At 36.2% G+C, this 20,309-nt stretch overlaps 2 protein-coding genes across 4 annotated transcripts; both read right to left on the bottom strand.

The window, feature by feature from the left end:
* Positions 1 to 1,550: 1,550 nt before the first annotated feature.
* On the bottom strand, positions 1,551 to 15,697 carry atp13a2 (ATPase cation transporting 13A2). 3 transcript variants are annotated; one of them, XM_089124071.1, is made up of 29 exons: positions 15,560 to 15,697; positions 12,809 to 12,906; positions 12,556 to 12,723; positions 12,356 to 12,414; positions 11,832 to 11,901; positions 11,667 to 11,746; positions 11,496 to 11,573; positions 11,340 to 11,409; positions 11,086 to 11,220; positions 10,915 to 10,981; positions 10,690 to 10,821; positions 10,427 to 10,588; positions 10,091 to 10,201; positions 9,929 to 9,975; positions 9,078 to 9,266; positions 6,878 to 7,084; positions 6,467 to 6,574; positions 5,985 to 6,141; positions 5,736 to 5,847; positions 4,962 to 5,086; positions 4,597 to 4,778; positions 4,393 to 4,485; positions 4,197 to 4,276; positions 3,691 to 3,843; positions 3,121 to 3,217; positions 2,817 to 3,040; positions 2,570 to 2,721; positions 2,022 to 2,194; positions 1,551 to 1,948 (listed from the first exon to the last, which is right to left on the bottom strand). In XM_089124071.1, exons 1-29 carry the CDS (start codon positions 15,570 to 15,572, stop codon positions 1,781 to 1,783), a joined length of 3,510 nt encoding a protein of 1,169 aa, XP_088980197.1. In that variant the 5' UTR covers positions 15,573 to 15,697; the 3' UTR covers positions 1,551 to 1,780. The 3 variants fall into 3 exon arrangements, with proteins under 3 accessions (XP_088980197.1, XP_088980196.1, XP_088980198.1); XM_089124070.1 differs by having other exon boundaries at positions 15,554 to 15,694; XM_089124072.1 differs by lacking the exon at positions 15,560 to 15,697 and adding an exon at positions 14,422 to 14,593.
* A 324-nt stretch (positions 15,698 to 16,021) lies between these two features.
* Positions 16,022 to 18,458, bottom strand: LOC120462917 (succinate dehydrogenase [ubiquinone] iron-sulfur subunit, mitochondrial). The gene is made up of 8 exons (XM_039651620.2): positions 18,236 to 18,458; positions 17,476 to 17,609; positions 17,264 to 17,349; positions 16,988 to 17,124; positions 16,779 to 16,895; positions 16,585 to 16,686; positions 16,387 to 16,509; positions 16,022 to 16,250 (listed from the first exon to the last, which is right to left on the bottom strand). Exons 1-8 carry the CDS (start codon positions 18,296 to 18,298, stop codon positions 16,170 to 16,172), a joined length of 843 nt encoding a protein of 280 aa, XP_039507554.1. The 5' UTR covers positions 18,299 to 18,458; the 3' UTR covers positions 16,022 to 16,169.
* Between the last annotated feature and the right edge of the window lie 1,851 nt (positions 18,459 to 20,309).

Raw genomic sequence — 20,309 nt, forward strand, 5'->3', positions numbered from 1 at the left:
AAGTCAGCTTTAAATGAAAATCCACTATTCCATTCTTTGCTTAATACATCTGAGATGCCAGATCTTCTAATTGTGATAACTGATCTCTGGCTAATTTGGCTCTTCAAACTAATTTGCAGATTTGATTAAAATATCTATATTACTGTGTGCTCATTGGAAAGGACAGATATATCGATACGCTAAGTTATGCTCAGTGATGCAGTGGTTGTTAATATTTAAAATAATTAAAAAAGGAAACAGACAAAGACATAGAAGTTCTAATAGACAAATATTTGTTAGACATTTCAATTTTACATGATTTCTTCTATTTGAACAGGATTTTAACTTTTTATCAGAGTCAAGAGTAGTCTAGGCCTAGGGTAATTAGCAATTAGTTTATTTTTAAACGTGAAGTGGATAAAGTTTCTTAAAGGGATAGTTCACTTTGAAAGTAATTTTTTATATGTTTTAGCTTACCTCATGTGCATCCAAGATGTAGGTGTCTTCGTTTCTGGAATGGTTTCAATTTTGATATTTTTCAGTCAAACCGTTCTCATCTGTCATTCATATAATGGAAGTCTATGGGGATCTCCTAAAAGAGCATGTACAGAGAAGTCCAAATTAAACTTGATTTGTTGACTCGTAAATGTAAGTACACATTGATGGCCTAAGACACGAAACGAGGGGTTTGTGTGAGAAAACGAACAGTATTTACATCGTTTTTACCTCTTGTAACCACAGCCACGTCCAAGTGATCTGAAGAAATGGGCGCTTCGGTCTGCGCATGCGCTGGAAGTGATCTCTTGCCGCTCGTTTCGTGTCTTTGGCCATCAATGTGTACTTACATTTACAAGTAATTAAATCATGTTTAATTTGGACTACTCTGTACAATGTGCATGCTCTTTGTGGTGGTGACCATAGACCTCCATTATATGAATGACAGACGAGAACGGTTTGACCTAAAAATGTCAAAATTGAAAATACTGTGGAAACAAAGACACCTACATCTTAGATGCCCTTGAGGTAAGCTAAAACATATCAAAAATTATCAACAGTCAAACCAGAAAACTGAAAAATCCACGTATAAAGAATGTTTTCCCCTTACAAGTTTTATTTTGAAGAATTTTTTTTGGCCTTGTAATTTTTTATTAAAATGTAATGACTGGACCCTGGTGAAAGCATCAGCTTTCTCTATGGTGACACATGGTGGATGTCTCCAATAATTTAATTTGCTTAAACCCCGCCCCCTTTTTTACAATCGACTGCAAGCATGCCTCCAACAATTAAACCAAGTTCCTGCCCAGATAAAAAAATCTTTTTCAATAATTTTGTTTCACTAGGAAATAAAGTAGGCAGCATGTGTGCATTACTTTTCCAATACGACAACTTGAATGCTTTGGTAAAACTTTTATGGTCCAAGAAAAGACATTCTCATTATTTTGGATTAATGTTAGTAATCAATCAGTTCTCAAGGCAATATGCCCTTTTTTCTGTATAAAATGTTAATTTTCATGTACAAATTGGTAAATATGTTTCCACCCCTTTTCTAAATCATACAGCACACCTTTAAGAGACGTTAAGACTTTTTAATTCTTCATTTATGTGTTCTAATATAAGAAATACCATCACTAACAGTGATCTTCACTCGTGTTACTGTACGATAAGTTTTTGCCATATATAATAGGCAGACAAGGACGGCATCTGGTATGCATACCTCACTAGTGCACTGAGAGGTGCTATCAGATCTTTGGCAACACTGGATATGTGCATTGGGAGATTTGGAAAACACAGGAGGTAGGTGTTAGCTAACACCGATGACGGTGCACTGTGGTGGGAACAAGGTCTGGTTCAGGGGCGGCCATGAGGGCGTTTCTGCAAGCTGGACGTCTAGGCGTTTGAACTGCTTTTTGGACTCGCGTTTTCCCCTGAGGTTGCGAAGGCAGTTCAGGGCACCTTGGTCAATAAGAATCTGTAAAGAGAAATAACTTGCTGCAATTACTGATATTGGTTTCATGTTCCAGATGACATGTATTTGTCTGTACCTCAATCAAGTAGCATATGAAGAAGTTGAGTGCAGCTACGGCCACCAGCAGTAGTTTATATCTCATATCAGTGATGTCGTAGAGATTCAGCACACGATGGATTATGGTATGATGGAAAAGCACCAGCCAGCTCATAAGAGCTAAGAAGAGCAGCAGTGCCAGTAGGAACAAAACTAAGAAGAGCAAAACATTTAAAATAACTAAACATAGACTACATCTGCATTGAGCATTTCCTTTAATAACGTCACCAAATTATTAAATGGTTATCAGGAGTGGGCCATTGAGACTTATTACTTATTCTATAATTTTTGATCACCGTGAAAACGAATTTGCATGATGAGGGGAAACACATTTACATACATAGGCAAAATCTACATTTAAAACACAAACACCAACGTGAATCTACAAACTGCTCAAATGATCTGAGTTTAGTCAAACATTTTTTAAACAAATTGCGTCATCATTTTAATGTTCACAGTGCATTTTCGGTCAAACAAGCCAGTTTAACAGCGTGTTAAACAGGTCTAGGGTCAAGTTAAAATTCTCACCATTGTAATACAGTGGTTTTTTGTAAGGATATCCTTTAGTCATCACAATAGACATGATGATATACTGGAACCCCGATAAGGCAAATATACTTGTATCCTCCATGTTGGGCAGGTTTGCAGCCCCTGTCCTAGTGGAATTTAGAGGCACATACCTGCAAACAGTCGCATAGTTATAACGCAACACTTATGAGGGTACAAAGTTTTTTAATGTTACCCAAAAACTAGGTCACTTAGGTCAGTTGCTTACCAGTCTTGGGAGACAGTGATAAGTAGGGCAGACACTTGAGCTAGGATCAGCAGCACAGTGTGAATGAGTAAACTTGCCAGGACTGGCAGAGATAGAAGACTGGCAGCTGGTCGCTGGGGGTGGAGCTCATCGCTGGGACCTCCCCGTCCCATCACTATAGCCAAAACGGTCACCAAAACTAAATCAAAGAAGAGGAACTGCAAATCTCCCAAGTTTGTTTTCTCCTACAATAGATAAAAGAAATCATCAACTTGATTGTTAAAATGCCCAAATTACTTGAAAATTAAAAATGGCAAACACTCACAGTGTAGAGAATAAGTACAGAGGCAAACTGAATCAGACTGTACAAGGCCATGTACTTAAAAAGACTGAAGGATGTCACCAGTGAACACCTGCCTTCCCTGTTTTCAAACAAATTAGACATTAGATTTAGTTGTATAACAATACACATCATAATGGTAATTTATTAAAATGAATTGTTATTTATATGTATTTATTATACATATATATTCAATAAACAATCATTATTATCATCCAATATTTTAATTAATAAAAAAGTAATTATTTTTATTATAAACAAATATAAAAACATTACACATATCATATATTGATATTATAATTTAAGTCAAAAATACAAAATGCAATGAATACTACTACTAAAATGTATTATTATTAAAACAATGGCTGATTAAAAATAAACATGATTAATATTACTGTAATTAATAGTAATAATTGTTGTAATAAAAGCAATTATTTTTATTAAGAATAATAACAAATAATATAAATACACATAAATAAAAAATATATATTGATGTTATAATAACTTGAGTCAAGAATGCAATATTATACAGTATGGTAAAAGTGTGTTATTTACTTGATGAGTAAAGGCACACAGCTAATGTTATCAGACTTGGATGTGAAAGGAGACGCCACAGAGGCCTCAGCCTCAGACAATGACACACCGACATCTGCAGCCCTCAAGGCTCCACAGTCATTGGCTCCATCCCCACACATGCCCACCCTGTAACTACACACGAGTCAGGAGATATGGCCGTTATATTCAGTGTTACAAAAAAAATTTGACAATATTACTGTATTCACAGTTGATTTATGAGTGCCGTAATTTAAACTAAAAACTTATTTAAACAAGCTTTTAGTTGACTGGGTTTTATTTTTGGCTTTTTATTTATTTTATTTTGGTTGCACTTTGTAAAGCACTTTGTGATTTCATCTGTGAAAAGCCTTTATAAATAAACTTTACTTACTTACTTATCAATGATGTTGTATACATTTATATTTTTTACAGATCATTTCCAAGCAATTCTCACTACTCAGCTCTTTATTTTCCATTTGGCCAAAACTTTCAAATACTTAACTCACTTGATATTCTGCAGTGCTTTTACCAGCTGGGTTTTCTGTTCTGGGGTCATGCGGGCGTACACTGTACCCCTTATCAGAATCTGTAACAGAAACAATGAGCAGTCAATTTCCAAAAAATCCATTTAAAAAGTATTGTGCCCAAATCACCAGTGTAAAACTGGCATGAATCAATACTAAAAAACTTAATCCAAGTCACCTTGGGTAGATATTCAGGGAAATGATCACAAAGTGCTGCAAAGGACATTCCATTTATAGCCAAATGATAGCCGGCACTGTTCTGGTAGGCACCCTTAGGGTACAGGAAGAGGAAATATGATTCATAAAAACTCTGTAGAAGATATTACTGCATGATATGTCAATGGTAACACCTATAAAGAACTTAATAGGGCAAAGAGCAAACCTGTACTGCATTATCAATAGTCTCTTGAGTATTGGTGCCTCCTGCACCATCTCCTTGAAGAAACTGCAGCGAGGCCATTGAACTGGCAGTAGGGGGCGATGCATGAACGAAAATAACCCTCTCATGCGACAGAATCATTCCACACGCACGTGCTACATTCACAGCAGTGAGAATATTGTCACCTGACAGAGCAGAAAAAAAAACAATGTGACAAATCATTTTCACTTCTCTGTCTATAAAGCTACGAAAGAGAGAGAGAAAGAGAGGCCAAAGTTTAGTGTCAATTTAACGATCAAAAAGCAAATCATGGTTATAAACATTCACTATAAGGGTTTTTATTTTACGTTTGTTGTTTTTGGACATACCTGTAACCATAACAGGCCGTAATCGTGCCAGTTTAAGAGTGCGAATGACTTCAGCACTCTCTGGCTTTACTTGGTTCTTCATAACCAAAAGACCCAGGAAGTTCATGTCTTTTTCCACCTCCACCCTACAAGCAAACATTTATCAAGAGCTGATGCTATCCAGGGCTCAACATTAAGCTTTACTAGATCCCGTTTCAGAGAGAAAAAAAAGATGCTTTACTTGTTTGAAAGGTAAATTTGCTTGTCCCAAAACATTTCTTAACAATAAAGCTTCCGTATATTTCATTATAAAATGAGACGAGGCAGCAGGAATGTAAAGCATGCAATAATAATTAAATTCACTACAGTTTAAATGCTCGGGATCAGTAGGACTTTTTAAAAGAAAGTAATACTTTTATTCAGCAAGGATTCATTAAATTAAAAATACATTTATATTACCAAAGAGTTCTATTTCAAATAAATGCTGTTCTTTTGAACTTTCTCAAAGAATCCTGAGAAGAAAAAACAATGTTTCACAAAAATATTAAGCAGAACAACTCTTTTCAAAATTGATAATAAGAAATGTTTCTTCAACAGCAAATCAGAATGATTTCTGAAGGATCATGTGACACTAAAGTCTGAAGTAATGATTGTATTATAGTAATCATTTTATAATTGTTAATGTTCTTACTGTATTTTCAAATAAAGGCAGCCTTCGTGACCATAAGAGACGTCTTTTAAAAATCTTACCGATCCCAAACCTTTAAACTGTAGTGTTAATAAAAAACAGCAGACCTTTCAACAGTGGCAAGGTCAGTCTCCTTATCGAGGTGCTTGTAGGCAAATCCAAGGACCCTGAAGCCCTGGCTCGCGTACTCCCGGAGAGTGGGTGAAAATTGAGAAGGCACTGTCACAAGGAGAGCACAAAGACAGAACAAAACTGAGCACAAAAATAAATAGGCAGGTAGCGTTTCATATACTCCGACTTGCTCTTCTCAAGGTGATTTAAGAACCAGGACCAAGTTTTAAGAGTCAGGCCCTCACCACTTTCTCTAAGGCAGAAGCTTGCCACCATCTCAGGTGCTCCTTTAAGGAATGCGACAGGAGAAGCTCCACCTGGCCCAACGCTCACCACGCTCATCCTTTGCAAAGAAGAGGAAAATGGGAATCTCCGCACAATTGCTACTGGCTGACTGACAGACTGTAAAAAACACATAAGAGGATAGGTAAATTAGGATGAAAACATAGTTTTAAAGAGCCAGAAATAGACATTCTGTCACCATTTCTTAATGCACGTGTCATTCCAAACCCGTATGCCTCTCTTTCTTCTGCGAAACAAAAGATATTTTGAAGAACATTGGGGTCCAAACAACACTGAAACCCATTGACTTTCACTGTATGGATAAAAACAGTTTCAAAGTATATTCTCTCATGTTCCACAAAAAGAGAGGAAGTCATACAGGTTTGGAACGAGTAAATGATTTTCATTTTTGATTGAACCGCCCTTTTCATTCACATCAACTTACATTTCCTTCTGACAGGAGCTCGGGTCCAGGAGGTCTCATCACTGCTAGCACTCGGTTTCTCCCAAATTCAGAATCACGTCCCATCTCATCCTCCGGCTCAGTCAGTTCCTGTCAATTTGCACGCAAGAGGACAAGAGAAGTATGAAACGGTTTTGTTTAATCAGTTTGATGGCAATTTGGATAATGTAAAAGGTTTAAAGAAATGAGATGTGAATCACAGCTCTCATTATGTCATTCTGAACATTCACAAAAGAAGATATTCGGAAGAATGTTGATAGCTAAAAGGTTTGGTGCCCATTGACTTTCATTGTATGAACAAGAAAAAACATTTTTCAGAACATCTTTTGTGGTACCATTTCTGGGTAAACGATCCTTTTAAGAACATGAAGCACTGTAAGAACCAGCCATTACCCATCCAGTGGATTCAATCATTTTGAGGTCTAGTGGGTCTCCAAGTGCTTGACCCCCCAGCAAAGCTACAGAATGGCAGGAGGCAAGTGCAAAGAGCATCATTCCAGGAGGGAGAAAGAGAGGGTCAGGGACCAGCTCGCCAAATACCCCTCCACTCGCTTCCATGATGCCCCACACATCCAGACCCTCCTCTGTCAGAGTGCCAGTCTGAAACAAACACAAAGAAACTGACCGTTTTTGTCATAACTCACAATAGCTATCTTTCTATATACAGTTGCGATTGCGAATTTAACTTATGCACAAAACTGGAATATCACTTAAAAATTTGCGAATAAAGCAGCGTTTCCATCCCATGTGTTCAAGAGAGAAAAATCACTTCCAGTGAAACTGGTGCAAAATATCTGTCATAAAAATGGAAGTTGCTGCAATCGAAGCCACTGTGACTCTTTTTACCTCCATCATAATGACTCAGAGCGTGCAGACGAAAGGCACTAAATCTTGTCAGGTTATCATGCGTTCAGATGCTAGTGTTTGGGAATGCAATAGGGTGAGACGTTTCTGGGAGGTCATTACCAAATGATCCTGATGATAGAATTTAGCTCAGGCATTTCAGAATGATCAAACCAATACTTGAGATATTGTTCAGTGAAATTGGTCCACTGGTTAGTCCAGTTATCCAATCACATCCACTGTTGAGGCAAAGTCACGTGAGGACAAGGGATTTATTCGGTAAATGGGGTTCACTCGTAGTTTATGCGCATGTTGTCTTATCGGACAAAAATATGTAGCCGCCTCAATTGAGCGCGCAATTTTTTACGTGCAAATTTAGAATTTATCCACATCTTGGCGTTTCTACCCGGTGCTTTTTTAATGTGATATTCCAAAATGTGGATAAAAATAGGTGGATGGAAATAAAGCTAATGAAAATTATACACCACTCCATTTTACTAGCTTAACTTTAAAATACCATAAAATCAATGTACGATCAATGAGAACATTTTTATATAAACATTCAATTGCATACAGTGCGACAGGATGTTAGACTGCCGAATCATTTCCTTCAGAGAGGATCTTGATGTTTAGCAAGGCAGCAGCAGAGATCTTATCAGTCATTGCTAACCTTCTATTGCATAATGCTGCCACTAACAAACCCAATTTATTTGCGTTAAAAGCACATGATGTACTGCATGTAAGCTGGCAATGAAAAATGAAAAGCTTAATAATAAAAGGCTAGGGCTGACTGGCTTTCTTTTAGTCTAACTACAATCCCAGGGAATTTAATTTTTTATTATTATTTATTTTATTTTATTTTATTTTTTTGGTGGGAAGAAGTTGGAAAGAAGTTGGTCTTTGGGGAAAAAAAAATTTAAATAATTTTTTTTCATTGATTAATTTGATATTTCACCCAGCAAAAATATGAAGCAAACCTTGTGATAGTTTATTTTAAAACATTCAAAGTTACTTAAAATGACTTGTTTGTTATGAAGAATTGCTTAAACATTGAAACACTGTTATGCACTCTGAAATGGATAAGGATGGAGTGATAGAGAAAAAATATATATATAATATATATATATATATATTCTTTACTATATTCTTAATTACTGAATAATTTTACTGACCCACAGAAATATGAATCATACTTCCAACCAAGAGAATAAAATTCAGTTTAAAAGTTTTAGTCTAAAACTTATTGGTAAGTTTAAAGTTTACAATTATTTCTGTTATGGGGAAATAATATGAAATGGATAGGGATTACTGTAGAAAGAAAATATTTATAAATATAATTAATTTATAAACACCCACACACAAATATATGGGTAACATATAATAATATCATACATTATAAATAATAATATTTGCAATAAACTTATCTATGTTAGCTAGATTATGTGTAAAAGGTACACTCCTATAGTCAACACATCTGACATTGGGAGTTAAGGAAAGAAGTTCTCTATCGGTCTAATCTGATGGTGTAATCATTACCCAAACAGAACACCTTCACGGAGTAATAAAACAACGTTTATTTGAACAGCTCAGGCTTTAAAAAGCCAAATATTAGATTAAGCAAATTCTTGAAACTACGGTGGCATGAATATCCCTGGGTTGAACTACCCATCTACAAGGTGAGATTCATCACTCACTAGGACACCATTTTAAGGATTTCCTTAAAGCATTGCGTGAAACCTTGATCACTTACCTTATCAAAACAGAAAAGTGATATCTTGCCGCAGATATTAATGCGAGGTGGGCTAATGCAGAACACCCCATGACGCTTCAGGCGATTCTGGGCGTAGATCGCGGCTGTAGTTAGAGCAGCAGGAAGAGCAGGTGGAACTATTATTGTCACAATATCCAGAGACCGGATAAGTAATTCGTTCCAGGGCGTCTGATGACACAAGAAGTAAATACGCAGAGGAATTAAATCTGAAGTATAATTATTTGTAAATAAAATGCAATTTAGGAAAAAATTATTTGAAACCAAATAAAATGCAACAGTACCCATCCCCTTTTTAAGCAGCATAGGTTCTACAAGTACTGTTTCCATTCATTTTTCACATAGGGATTTACAAAAAAAAAAAATTTTATTAAAGAGTTATATGAACCAAGCCAATCAGCTATGAGGTGATTAACAAAACTACAAAGTTCAGTTTGAAGCAAAAACGTTTTTGAAAATCGGACAAAAACACAAAATTACATGATTGTGTAGTTAACGGCTTTACTGGGGAAAAGAATTACAATCCCATGAAGCACTGCAAACAGCATAATTTAATTTAAACCAGTGGAGAAATATAAACTGCTAGTTTACAAATGTTGATATATATATTTATGGCTTCAACAAAAGCAAATACCATTGATAAACATCTTTGTAGCTCACAGTAGTGTAGTCTTTAATGGTTTATAAGGTTTTTTTTTCAAAAATACATTTCTCTATATAGAAAATGAATGGAGTTTTTACTTCCAGAACCCTATGGTTTCACTCTATTACTGTAGTGTAAAAAATCTTGACTGACAGAGAAAAAAAATGCCCTTCCAATGTAAATTACTTACATTGCTCCTTGACAGTATGACAACGCTATAAATAGTGCCGACCAATGCTGAAACACAGATATTCACATTGATAAAGGCCCATATTTTGCATTATGAGTCTAAAACATTAAAACAAAGGCCATTACATCACATACATAACAGCCTACAAGTAAGCCGACTTACCCAGCAGTCCTAGAAAAAGAAGGAACTTCATAGCATCCTTGTAGAAGCGAAAGTCTAATGGTTGAGGGTAGAGGATAGAACTAATAAGGTCTCCTTTGGCAGTAAAAAACCCTGATGAACAGAATCAAAAGAGGGTTTCATGAGAAAACAACAAAAGAAAGTAAAATTGAAAGTCATTTTAGGGCTTCTCTGCATTGTATCATTGTAGCAAGTGCATTGTAGACTGTAGAGTATTTCATATTTAATATAATGCGACCTTGCTGGATAAAAGTATGAATTAATATATAATAAAAACATGTATAATAGATAGAATAATGTAATGTCTTTATAAATCACCTGTGTGTGTTACAACAGCAATGGCCCCATTCCCAACAGGGCTGCCTCCTTTAGCCTGGATGAGCTGTGTGCCACAAAACAAAGTGTGTCTGCGTTCAGACTCTGGACTGTATATGGCTCCAGAAGTTGACAATGGCGTCTTCATCACTGGTATGCTCTCACCTGTCAGTTGGTAAAGCGGCAGTAGTGAGAACAGAAAATCCTCCAAATGCATATAGATTTAATGCAATACACAATTTCAGAGACCGTTTGCATCCTCTCACCAGTCAGCATGCTTTCGTTCACCATGCACTCCCCAGCCAGCAGGGCGGCGTCGCACGGCAGGAGCAAACCCTCAGCTGGAATCAAAACACAGTCACCTGGAACCAGCTCCTCAGAGTTTACACACTCTTCCTCTGGAAAGACACAAACAAACACGTTTTCACAATGAACAAACCAACATTGTGAAGAACGCCACTTTGCTTGCTGCATTTGGTAAGAAAAGTCACCTCCATTGTCCCTGCGCACTGTAACGTTCACTACCAAACGGGCCATGTTGCGGAGGGTGGTACTTTGCTGCAGAGACAAAAAACGACATATTATTATTAACATCTTAGTTATTATATGAATTCACATTAAAACAAAAGAGCTCAAAAGTAGTACAAATAATGTTTTTATACCTTACGGATCTGATAAAGGGACACAGCGATTGAAATTAAAGATATGATGAAGATACAAGCAGCATAATAATAGTATCTGTCTGAGATCCACAGGATGATGCTGAACACCTGAAATACGTAGAATGGATTGAGCACCTGAAAATAGAATGAGAGCGGATCAATATATCAATCTTTCACAAAGTATTTTATAAAAATTATAAAGAATTATTTTACAGCGCATTTAAAATACAGAAATTAGGGAAGAAAAGGTCTACCTCCTCAAAGAGAAGTTCCAAGTAAGACTTCACAGGTACATCAATGATATTGGGCCCAAAAATTTGTTTTCTGTAGGACAGAGTTAAAAAAAAAAAATGATTGTGGTTGGCATTAATTATATTTACATGTCATATAGCAACTGAAAGGGCACAGACCTTGTGCTTTGGTCTGCTCGACTCAGTCCTTGCTGTCGGCCATGCAGGTCAGCGCAGGTCCAGCCTTCATTGAGGATACTACAGAAAGGTTAACAACCACACAATTTCAGCTTTATAATCATATAACCATGTTGAGGCTATAGATTAAACACACACACACACAGACAGTACCTTGCTTTGCAAAAGGATCCTTTCCTGGCAATCCATATGTAGCGTATGCCCTCAAACACATAGTATCTAAGCAGAGTTTTCTAGATGGAAGCAAAACATGATATGATCAAGCAGATAGACCTGAAATATACATAACACTCTCTAATTTAACTGCCCTTATGTTACCTTTTCACTATGTAGCTGCACGGTGTCTCTCCATTCATTCTCATCCGCCTCTCCTACTGCAAACTCCAAACTAAAAGAGATCAACATAAAATAGTTAAATGGCTTTATAAACAAACATTATAGAGGATTTTATTTTTGAATATGTTTTAATATAATGATTAAATGCATATACAGCAAAAAACTTTACCATTTAAGTTATATATCATTTTCCCCCAGATTAAAGCAATGACACCAGAAAGTATTTAATTGTTATGAAAATGGAGTGAATGCAAAAAGAGGGATTCGAATATTGTGAATTCACATTAGATTAACTCATTTAAATGGTTATTATTTTCTTTTGATTTAAATGTGAAATGTAATATATATTATATTTGTTTACACCTTCAAGTAACAAGTTACCACGTTATTTTAAAAAGCAAAGAATGGCTTTACACAAGAAGCTGGTTCCTTTTTGAAAGAAACTTATAAAACACATAAATAGAAAAAAGGAGAAGCACGAGTAATAAATGTACTGTGGGTCTTACCTGCCTTCTTCAATTTCCTCTTTAAGCACGTCTACAACAAACTGCTGTCCGTATCGGTCCTATCATAATCAAACCAAAAACATATCCCTCTGTATTATGGAAAACTCAAAACTGTGATTTAATGTACATTCTTAATCTTTTCCCATTTGTATTTCAATTTTCAGTAAAGCAGACAGTCTGCATCTGGAGACAGACAGTACCTTCAATAGCAAAACATCCGCCATTGAAACGGGACAGGACTTGCACCGGGCCAGGATGCCGAGTCGAGGGCGCCAGTTGAAGAGCACTAGCAGCAGGCCTACAGAACAGACCGCCCCAATGCGGCACAACCACACCTTCCAGCACACCCATCTGTACCCCTGAACATCCTGAGAAACAAAACACATTACATTTGATTAGAAAATTATCATTTCTAGAATTGCAAGGAACGCATTTGTGTTTTTCCAACAGTACCATATGTGAGACGGTGCTAAGGTCCTTGGGTCTTGGTTCCTTTATGAGGGGTTCGGTGTCTGGGGAGGACGCATCATCCAGCCCCGGACAACAGCTTCCTAAAAGACAAGATCCGTAAGTGGTCCTGTTGAGCAGCAGCTCTTAAAGTTCACTAAGACATTAATGCAAACACCATGCAGTGTACACTCCCTTTTTGTAAATACAAGAATACACTCTGGCATTTATCTATGATGTCAATGGGGTACGAGTACGACATTTATTGTAATATTCAAATCACCATGAAATCAAAATTATTATTTTTGTATGGAATATTGCAGTAATTATTATACATTATTTATCTGTGCACAACATTATTTGTGCCCTTGTAATCTTTAATAAAATTTACTTCACCCTCCCTTTTGAAAACACTTCACAACTCCGATGACATGTTCACTGGCATGAGCCAGCGGGGCAACCTGTCACTCACATGACAACACAGCAATAACAAAACACAAACTTAAATCAATTCCCAATGAACAAAATCAAGTGCTGCACTAGATTTTTTCTTGTTCGAGAAGACGTTTCACTTGGATATAAATCACTATAGGAAAGAAAAGACTAACACAACTTGGTTTTCATACTGACTTTAAGACAATTGCTGTGTCCAAAATTACAGTACATACTTCCCTACTATATAGTAGATGACAAAAGAGGTGTCCAAATTCACAGCACTCATAGAAGAATAGGCAAAAACTAGATGGCCTACTACTTTTTTTAACAATATACATCATCCTCGCTGTAATTAACATTCTAGCAAATCGTCTCTTGACTCACTTTTGAAAAGATCATGATGTCCTGGTGCCATATGAACTTCACAAAAGTGTTTGAGCACCAGTCATTTTCTTAGTACAAAGACTGGTAATAGAAGAAAGAAATTATAAGATGGCTTTTTGCTTTCATCAGTTTTGAAGAAGGTTTGTAAAGATGTATTTTAGAAGGTTAAGCCTGAGAAGCCTGGAGTATTTCCATGTCAATGAGGATTGTAAAAGGGAAGAATCAACTTCTTCAAAACTTCTTATTTTTTTTTTCCAGATCATGTGCTTGCTTGCTTGAAGTTTCTTTCTACACAAACAAAAATGCCTGACTTTCACTTTACAAATGCTTCCTTCAAACAAAAGTGAGAAACAACAAAACTTTTTTAGCATCCCAAGATTTAATGGTATAGCCAATCTATGTTAGTATAATTTTGCTAATTTACTAACTATTTAACTAACTATGTTAGTAAAATAAGTACCAGCCGAAACTGTGCAATACAACAGACACACAACAAAATACTGAGCTATTTGAAGTGGCTTTTTATGATACAGAGAATGAAATACAGGTTCTGTCACCTCAGTAGACTCAGCAACACCTCAGCAGTCAACAACAACGTGTTAGAAACATGATGCCCCAGCCCATTTCAACCAGTTATTTAACAAGTTCAAATCAAACGACTTTGATCAAACGATCGTATGCCTTATGCCTAATTATTGTTTCCGTCAGTTCCAACAATATAAATGAATCCCATCTAAAATCATAGCTACGTGTTGAAGAACTACGGGCTATTTTTTAAGAAAGGTAGAAAATTATCTTACCACCCTTTTGTCTTTTCTATGATGCAAGTTCCCAACAAAAACATTCACCACGAGATTTGTCTAATTTACATTACGGCTTGTACTTGATGAAATATCCACAACATTGATTAGAGTAAACCTGCAGTGAGATATATGCTCCTGTTCAGGTAAGGTATGTAAGCAGCCAACTCGACAGCTCCGCCTACTTCCCTGTGTGCAGGTGAGCTCTCCGATAAACTGGTTTTGGTTTGGGTTTGGGGGGCGTAGGCGGGGGGGGGGGGGGGGGGGGTCACGCGTAAATTAGGCCTACTAATGCAAATCCGACTCTCTTACACGAATCGGTTCTTTCAAACAGACAGCAAGATTCGGTTCAAATCGACTAACGTTAATTTATTTTTCTAACATAATTACATCACCTCATTCCGACGTAGTTTAAACCCGTTTCAATCAAGCCATATGTAGCCACATATTGATATTTATTAGGTTTTCAGTTTTTAATAATTTGTTTAGTGTTCGAAAAAAGTGTTTGTTTAGTTCAGATTTTTTCGACTCAGTCCATGAAAACAAATTACTTTAGAACCTAAAAAATGCATTTACAACTGACAAAGTTTTTGCACGTTTAAAAACATCATTGTGTAATTAAAACCAACTTTGAAAGAGAACCGCTCTGAACGATTCATCGGTAAGTTAAATCGTTCCGAGCGGTTCTCGTACAAAGCTGAGCCGTTCGATCGATTCAATGAAAAGATCCGACTCACAGAACAACAACCCTATAGTAGGCTATCCACAGACGCCACATCAGGAAAACTCACATTAAGATTAGTTTAAAATCCTAATTAATCTAACCTTCTGATGTCATACATTGACCAAAATACTAAAACTGACACAGATGAAAACAGATACAATGACAGTTTAAGAGATTATCACAAGCAAAGTCTACTGCTCTGATGACATTGAACAATCAGAACAACTGAATAAATGTCGGATATCCACATTTTTTTATTCACATATACGAATGAAGTTTACAGAATGTAAATAAATACACAAATTCTTGATTACATTTCAGCCAAGACGACTTCACGGGATCAAGCGACAGTGATATATTTAGTAATATTTAATTCAATATTGACATGCACAGACGAATTGCACTTACCCATACCTGGTGAATCCATATAGGATCTAAAACGTGAGTGCTAAAGCACACACTTTAACTCTATGGTCATAATTTCATTACACAACCGCAGAAACTAACAGTTTCTGCTTCAAGTGTCATTTTTAAGAACGTGACGTGACGCCATAGCCCCTCTTCCTTTACGTTCTTTTGTCAACTCACCCATTCAACACTGCCATCTGGAGGACATGACGAGACATGACCTTCTCTAAAATCTATTTTATTCTGAAAAAGCATCCAATTCTCATCTTCCTCTCTACTATAAAACATGCCTTACCATCCTAGGCAGCACATCATTTCTAAACAAACGGCTGTGATTTTAAACATGCAGATATTTAAGTATGTTTTATAGGACAGAACTAGTACAGTAGGAATCTACCACACAAAAACAAAGACACAGGACAAATTATGTTATTATATGTCATATTAAGGCATTTTTTGAAAAATGAATTTGTTTTACATCAACAGTAACTATAGGTCTCCACTATCAAACAAAGTAAAAACTAAATATCCCATATTAGCATAACTCCATACTGGATTTACACATTTACACAATAATTTAAATCATTAAGTACATTATATTTCCAGAATGTGCAAGTCAGACTGCAGGCGATCTCTTTTCTTGGTAAGTCGCCATCATTTTCTTAATCTCTGCTATGGCCTTTCCGGGATTGAGTCCCTATAACAGGTGAGAGGACAACACAGATTAAATGTAACAAATGGGAGAGACTAAACATAAACAAACGTTTAGACCGACAGAGAGTCTTGTCCATCAAAGTGAAGGGTGGCTATATTTTGATGGGAAGATGGCCTACCTTTGGACATGTCTTTGTACAATTCATTATTGTGTGACAGCGGTAGAGGGAGAAAGGATCCTGTAATTTGGACAGACGCTCTTCGGTGAAGTCATCCCGAGAATCAATCATCCACCTATACGCCTGCAGAATTCAATACAAATCAGCAAGAGTTCTTGTGTTAAACAACACAATCATTCTAGAGAGGAAAATAAATACCTGCATGAGCACAGCTGGACCAAGGTACTTGTCTCCATTCCACCAGTAACTAGGACAACTGGTGCTGCAGCAAGCACACAGAATGCATTCATACAGGCCATCCTATGAGCATTAGGAAGAGTGCGTTTAAAAAAAAAAAAAATCACCCTTCACACAGACAGAATCAGTAAAATATTCAGCAAAAGGTCTCGAACCAGCTTTTCACGGTCCTCGATTGACTGGAGGTACTGCTCTTTCCCCTGCTTTGACTCGTCCTTCTTCTTTAGAAAGGGCTCAATGGACTTGTACTGTGCATAAAAGTTGCTCATATCCTAAAACAACAGTTTATAAAGTAAATACAGGTACATTGTATTTATTTATGATTTATTTCAGATGGATATTCAGTGAACAGTGGTTTACTCACAGGCACAAGATCTTTCACAACATACATGTGAGGCAGAGGGTAAATCTTTGTCACTTTGCTGGTATTTGTATCTATTTTGTTTAAACAGGCTAAAGTGTTGCCCCCATTGATGTTCATAGCACATGAGCCACAGATACCTGTAAAGTTATATACAGAGAAATTACAAACAAACATTCTGTCAAAATGTAACATTAATAGGACAGTTTATTCATATTTATTATTAAAAATAGACATTTTCTTTCTATTTAAATGTATATATTTCTTATATCCCTTTACCCTCTCTACATGAGCGTCTGAAGGTGAGTGTCGGGTCCATTTCATTTTTAATTTTGATGAGGGCATCAAGAACCATTGGACCACATCTAGAATGAGTAAATGTTTTGATGAGTAAATGATGACAGAATTTATTTATTAGTGAACTGTTCCTTACTTTAAGTCCAATATTTGTGCTTAATGTCTAACATTCATGTAAATATTGGTGTACTTACGTGTTCAAATTAACCTCATAGGTTTGCATGCGGGGCTTGTCACCAGATGTGTCAGGGTCCCATCTGTAAATCTGGAATTTCTTTATTTTTGGCTCTGGGGCAGGGGCAGCTGCTGTCTGGGCATATCGCACCAGCTGGGGTAGAGAGAGGACAATAAAAGATCAGTCAACATAAGACGGGTGATACTTATGAGTTTACTGACATTATTACACAAACAACATGCTATAGTAAAAAATAAAACACATATCATCCCTACAACTTTGAATTATATGAAGTAAAATTAAAATATCACACAAGTACATGACTGTAGTAATCTCATGGCTTTGTAGAGTATGTAAATATATGTAATGCTCTGTCTTTGGTCTGAAAAAGCTTTCAGCCTCACTTCGAGTCATAGTTAAGCTGAGCTTCACAGCGCCGCCTCTAGGTGTACAAGAGAAGTGCGCGAGATGACAGTTACATCACGCTGTTACTCAACTCACATTGGAATGCACTGTACATAATAAGAAAAGAGAAACCCAACTGAATTAAGACAGTGTTTAAGTAACATGACTAATAACAGGTTAACGCTGGATCTGTCAGCTAACCAGGTCAGCCTAATAAACTCGGTATATTTGGTAAGCTAGATCTAGACCTTCGTGCTTTATAGTTCCCTATAAAGCACGAAGGTCTCACAAAATCAAACATTACTCATCGTAGCCAACACGCGCAATTTCTTCTTTTTAATATGCTGACAGGTAAGAACTTGTAAACAGCTTACCACCAATGTCCTACAGTTGCGAAAAGCAACAGAGCTGATAGAAAGAGAAGTGCACGCGAACATCTTCCACTTCAGTGTCGTTAGTTTCGTGACTTCAGAATCAGCGACTTCCACCCGCTTCCACAGTTAACGTTACATATGTAAGGACCAATATGCTCCTCCTCCTAACGTAGCCTATATGGGCGTGAATGTGTCCATCAATAAACAGCGACAACAGGACACGTAACTGTACCTTCTTTCGTCTTTCAGTCATCCCACGGTCAAAGTGTAAGTGTAAAGTCTGGAAATAATGTGGAAACGTCGTGGTTTCATTATTGGTATTTATGGTTCCATGAAGAACCTTTACCATCCATAAAAAAGGTTCTCTATAGTGGGGGGGGGGGGGGGAGTTCTTTAAATTATTTAAATTTTCTTTATTGGAACTAATGGTTTGCCTATTTTATGAACTGTTTACTAAAGGGGAACCCTGAAAGTTATGGTTGTTCTATATGGCCAAAAAATGCCTATTTTTGTTTTGTTTTGTTTTTGTTTAATGTTAATACATTTCATTGCTATGTGGATCCCCCATAAAAAATAACTCTAGAAAAAGTTTCTGATAGAGAAAACAAAAATCAATTAAAAAAAAAACATAAGCTGTTTCAAGGGCCACAATCTATAAGATAAATAATAAAAATACATTTATTTTATATAGCGCATTTAAAAGTTGCTTTCTCAAAGCGCTTTACAGGTAAACATAACAACAGAGAAAACTATAGGCTAGGCTACTTTAAGTAGAAAAAATTAAAAACAAGAAAGTAAAAACATTCCTAAAATAAAATGTTTTGAGAAGAGATTTAAAAGTCACTAATGTAGGCTATTTGCTTCCCTGATGTCGGCCGGGAGAGAATTTCAAAGCTTAAGGAGCATTAATGAAGAAAATGCTCTATTAAGCCTAGAACGAAGCCGTGTCTTGGGAACAACCAAGTTCCCAAGTGTGTAAGACATTAATAGATTAGTCAAGTACTGAGGAGCCAGATTATGCAAAGCCTTATGCCAGCATGGATTTTATGCCACAATGCCATTGCCTTAACAACCTGCTTACCTGTATTTATATCTATTATGTTTATGTGTAGTTCTCACTTCTCAGGATGTGAATGGATCTTGAGTGGGATTGCCCTTGTTTGTACGAGAGACATCAAGAATTACGGTTGAAGAAGCATTTAAATATCCCTCAAGGTAAAACTGGGATGGTGTTCATCGGCCTCGTCTCATTTCCACCCAGAGACCTGCAGTGACTCCTGAATCAAAAGCAATCTTCTTCAGGCCTCAAGTGGAGTGGTTATCTGTCAAGCAAGTCCCACTTATGCCAGAAGAGCTTTTAACAAATCCCATTGACCCTATGAGAAAGAAGGATTTTATTTAAATCTGTGATTTAAATACTGCCCTCAATCAAGTTAATGTTCATGTTTTATGGGGACCTTCCATTTAGGGATAATGTTTTTTATACTGCACATGTATATTCTACCATCACAGAAAACGTTCTACATTTTTACAATAAAATAAAATAAAATTCTTTATGATTGATATGCCATCTTTGTGGGGTTTTTAAAATGATTCTTTTTTATATTATGAAAATAACTGTTTTCAATTTTAAAATATCTCAAATGTATTCCTATATGTTTTTGTGTTACATCCTTTTGAAAAGTTAAAAAGAACAACATTTATTTAAAATACATATATTTTTTGTAACAGTGTAAATGTCTTTATTGTCATTTTTGCCTTGATGAATAAAAGTATTTCTTTCTTTCTTTTTTATCTTACTTACCTCAGACATTTGAATAGTTGCCTGGTTTCCACAAAAATAGTAAGCATCAAAAACATTTTTATTGATAAAATGTTTTCGATAGTTCACCCAAAAATTTTTGTACACTTAATTTTTTGTACACAAACTTTTTTGCACATTTACTGTACACTTGATTTATTTCTAGGTTGCTATATTCAGAAGATGGTGTTTATTCTTGATTTTTAGTAGCCTATATGGTGTTTGGTTTAGATTTTTAGCCTAAATTGATATAAGTTGTTCTTAAAAGTGTAT

The sequence above is a fragment of the Pimephales promelas genome, chromosome 20 (assembly GCF_988280905.1).
Source record: "Pimephales promelas chromosome 20, fPimPro1.hap1.1, whole genome shotgun sequence".
NCBI lineage: Eukaryota > Metazoa > Chordata > Actinopteri > Cypriniformes > Leuciscidae > Pimephales > Pimephales promelas.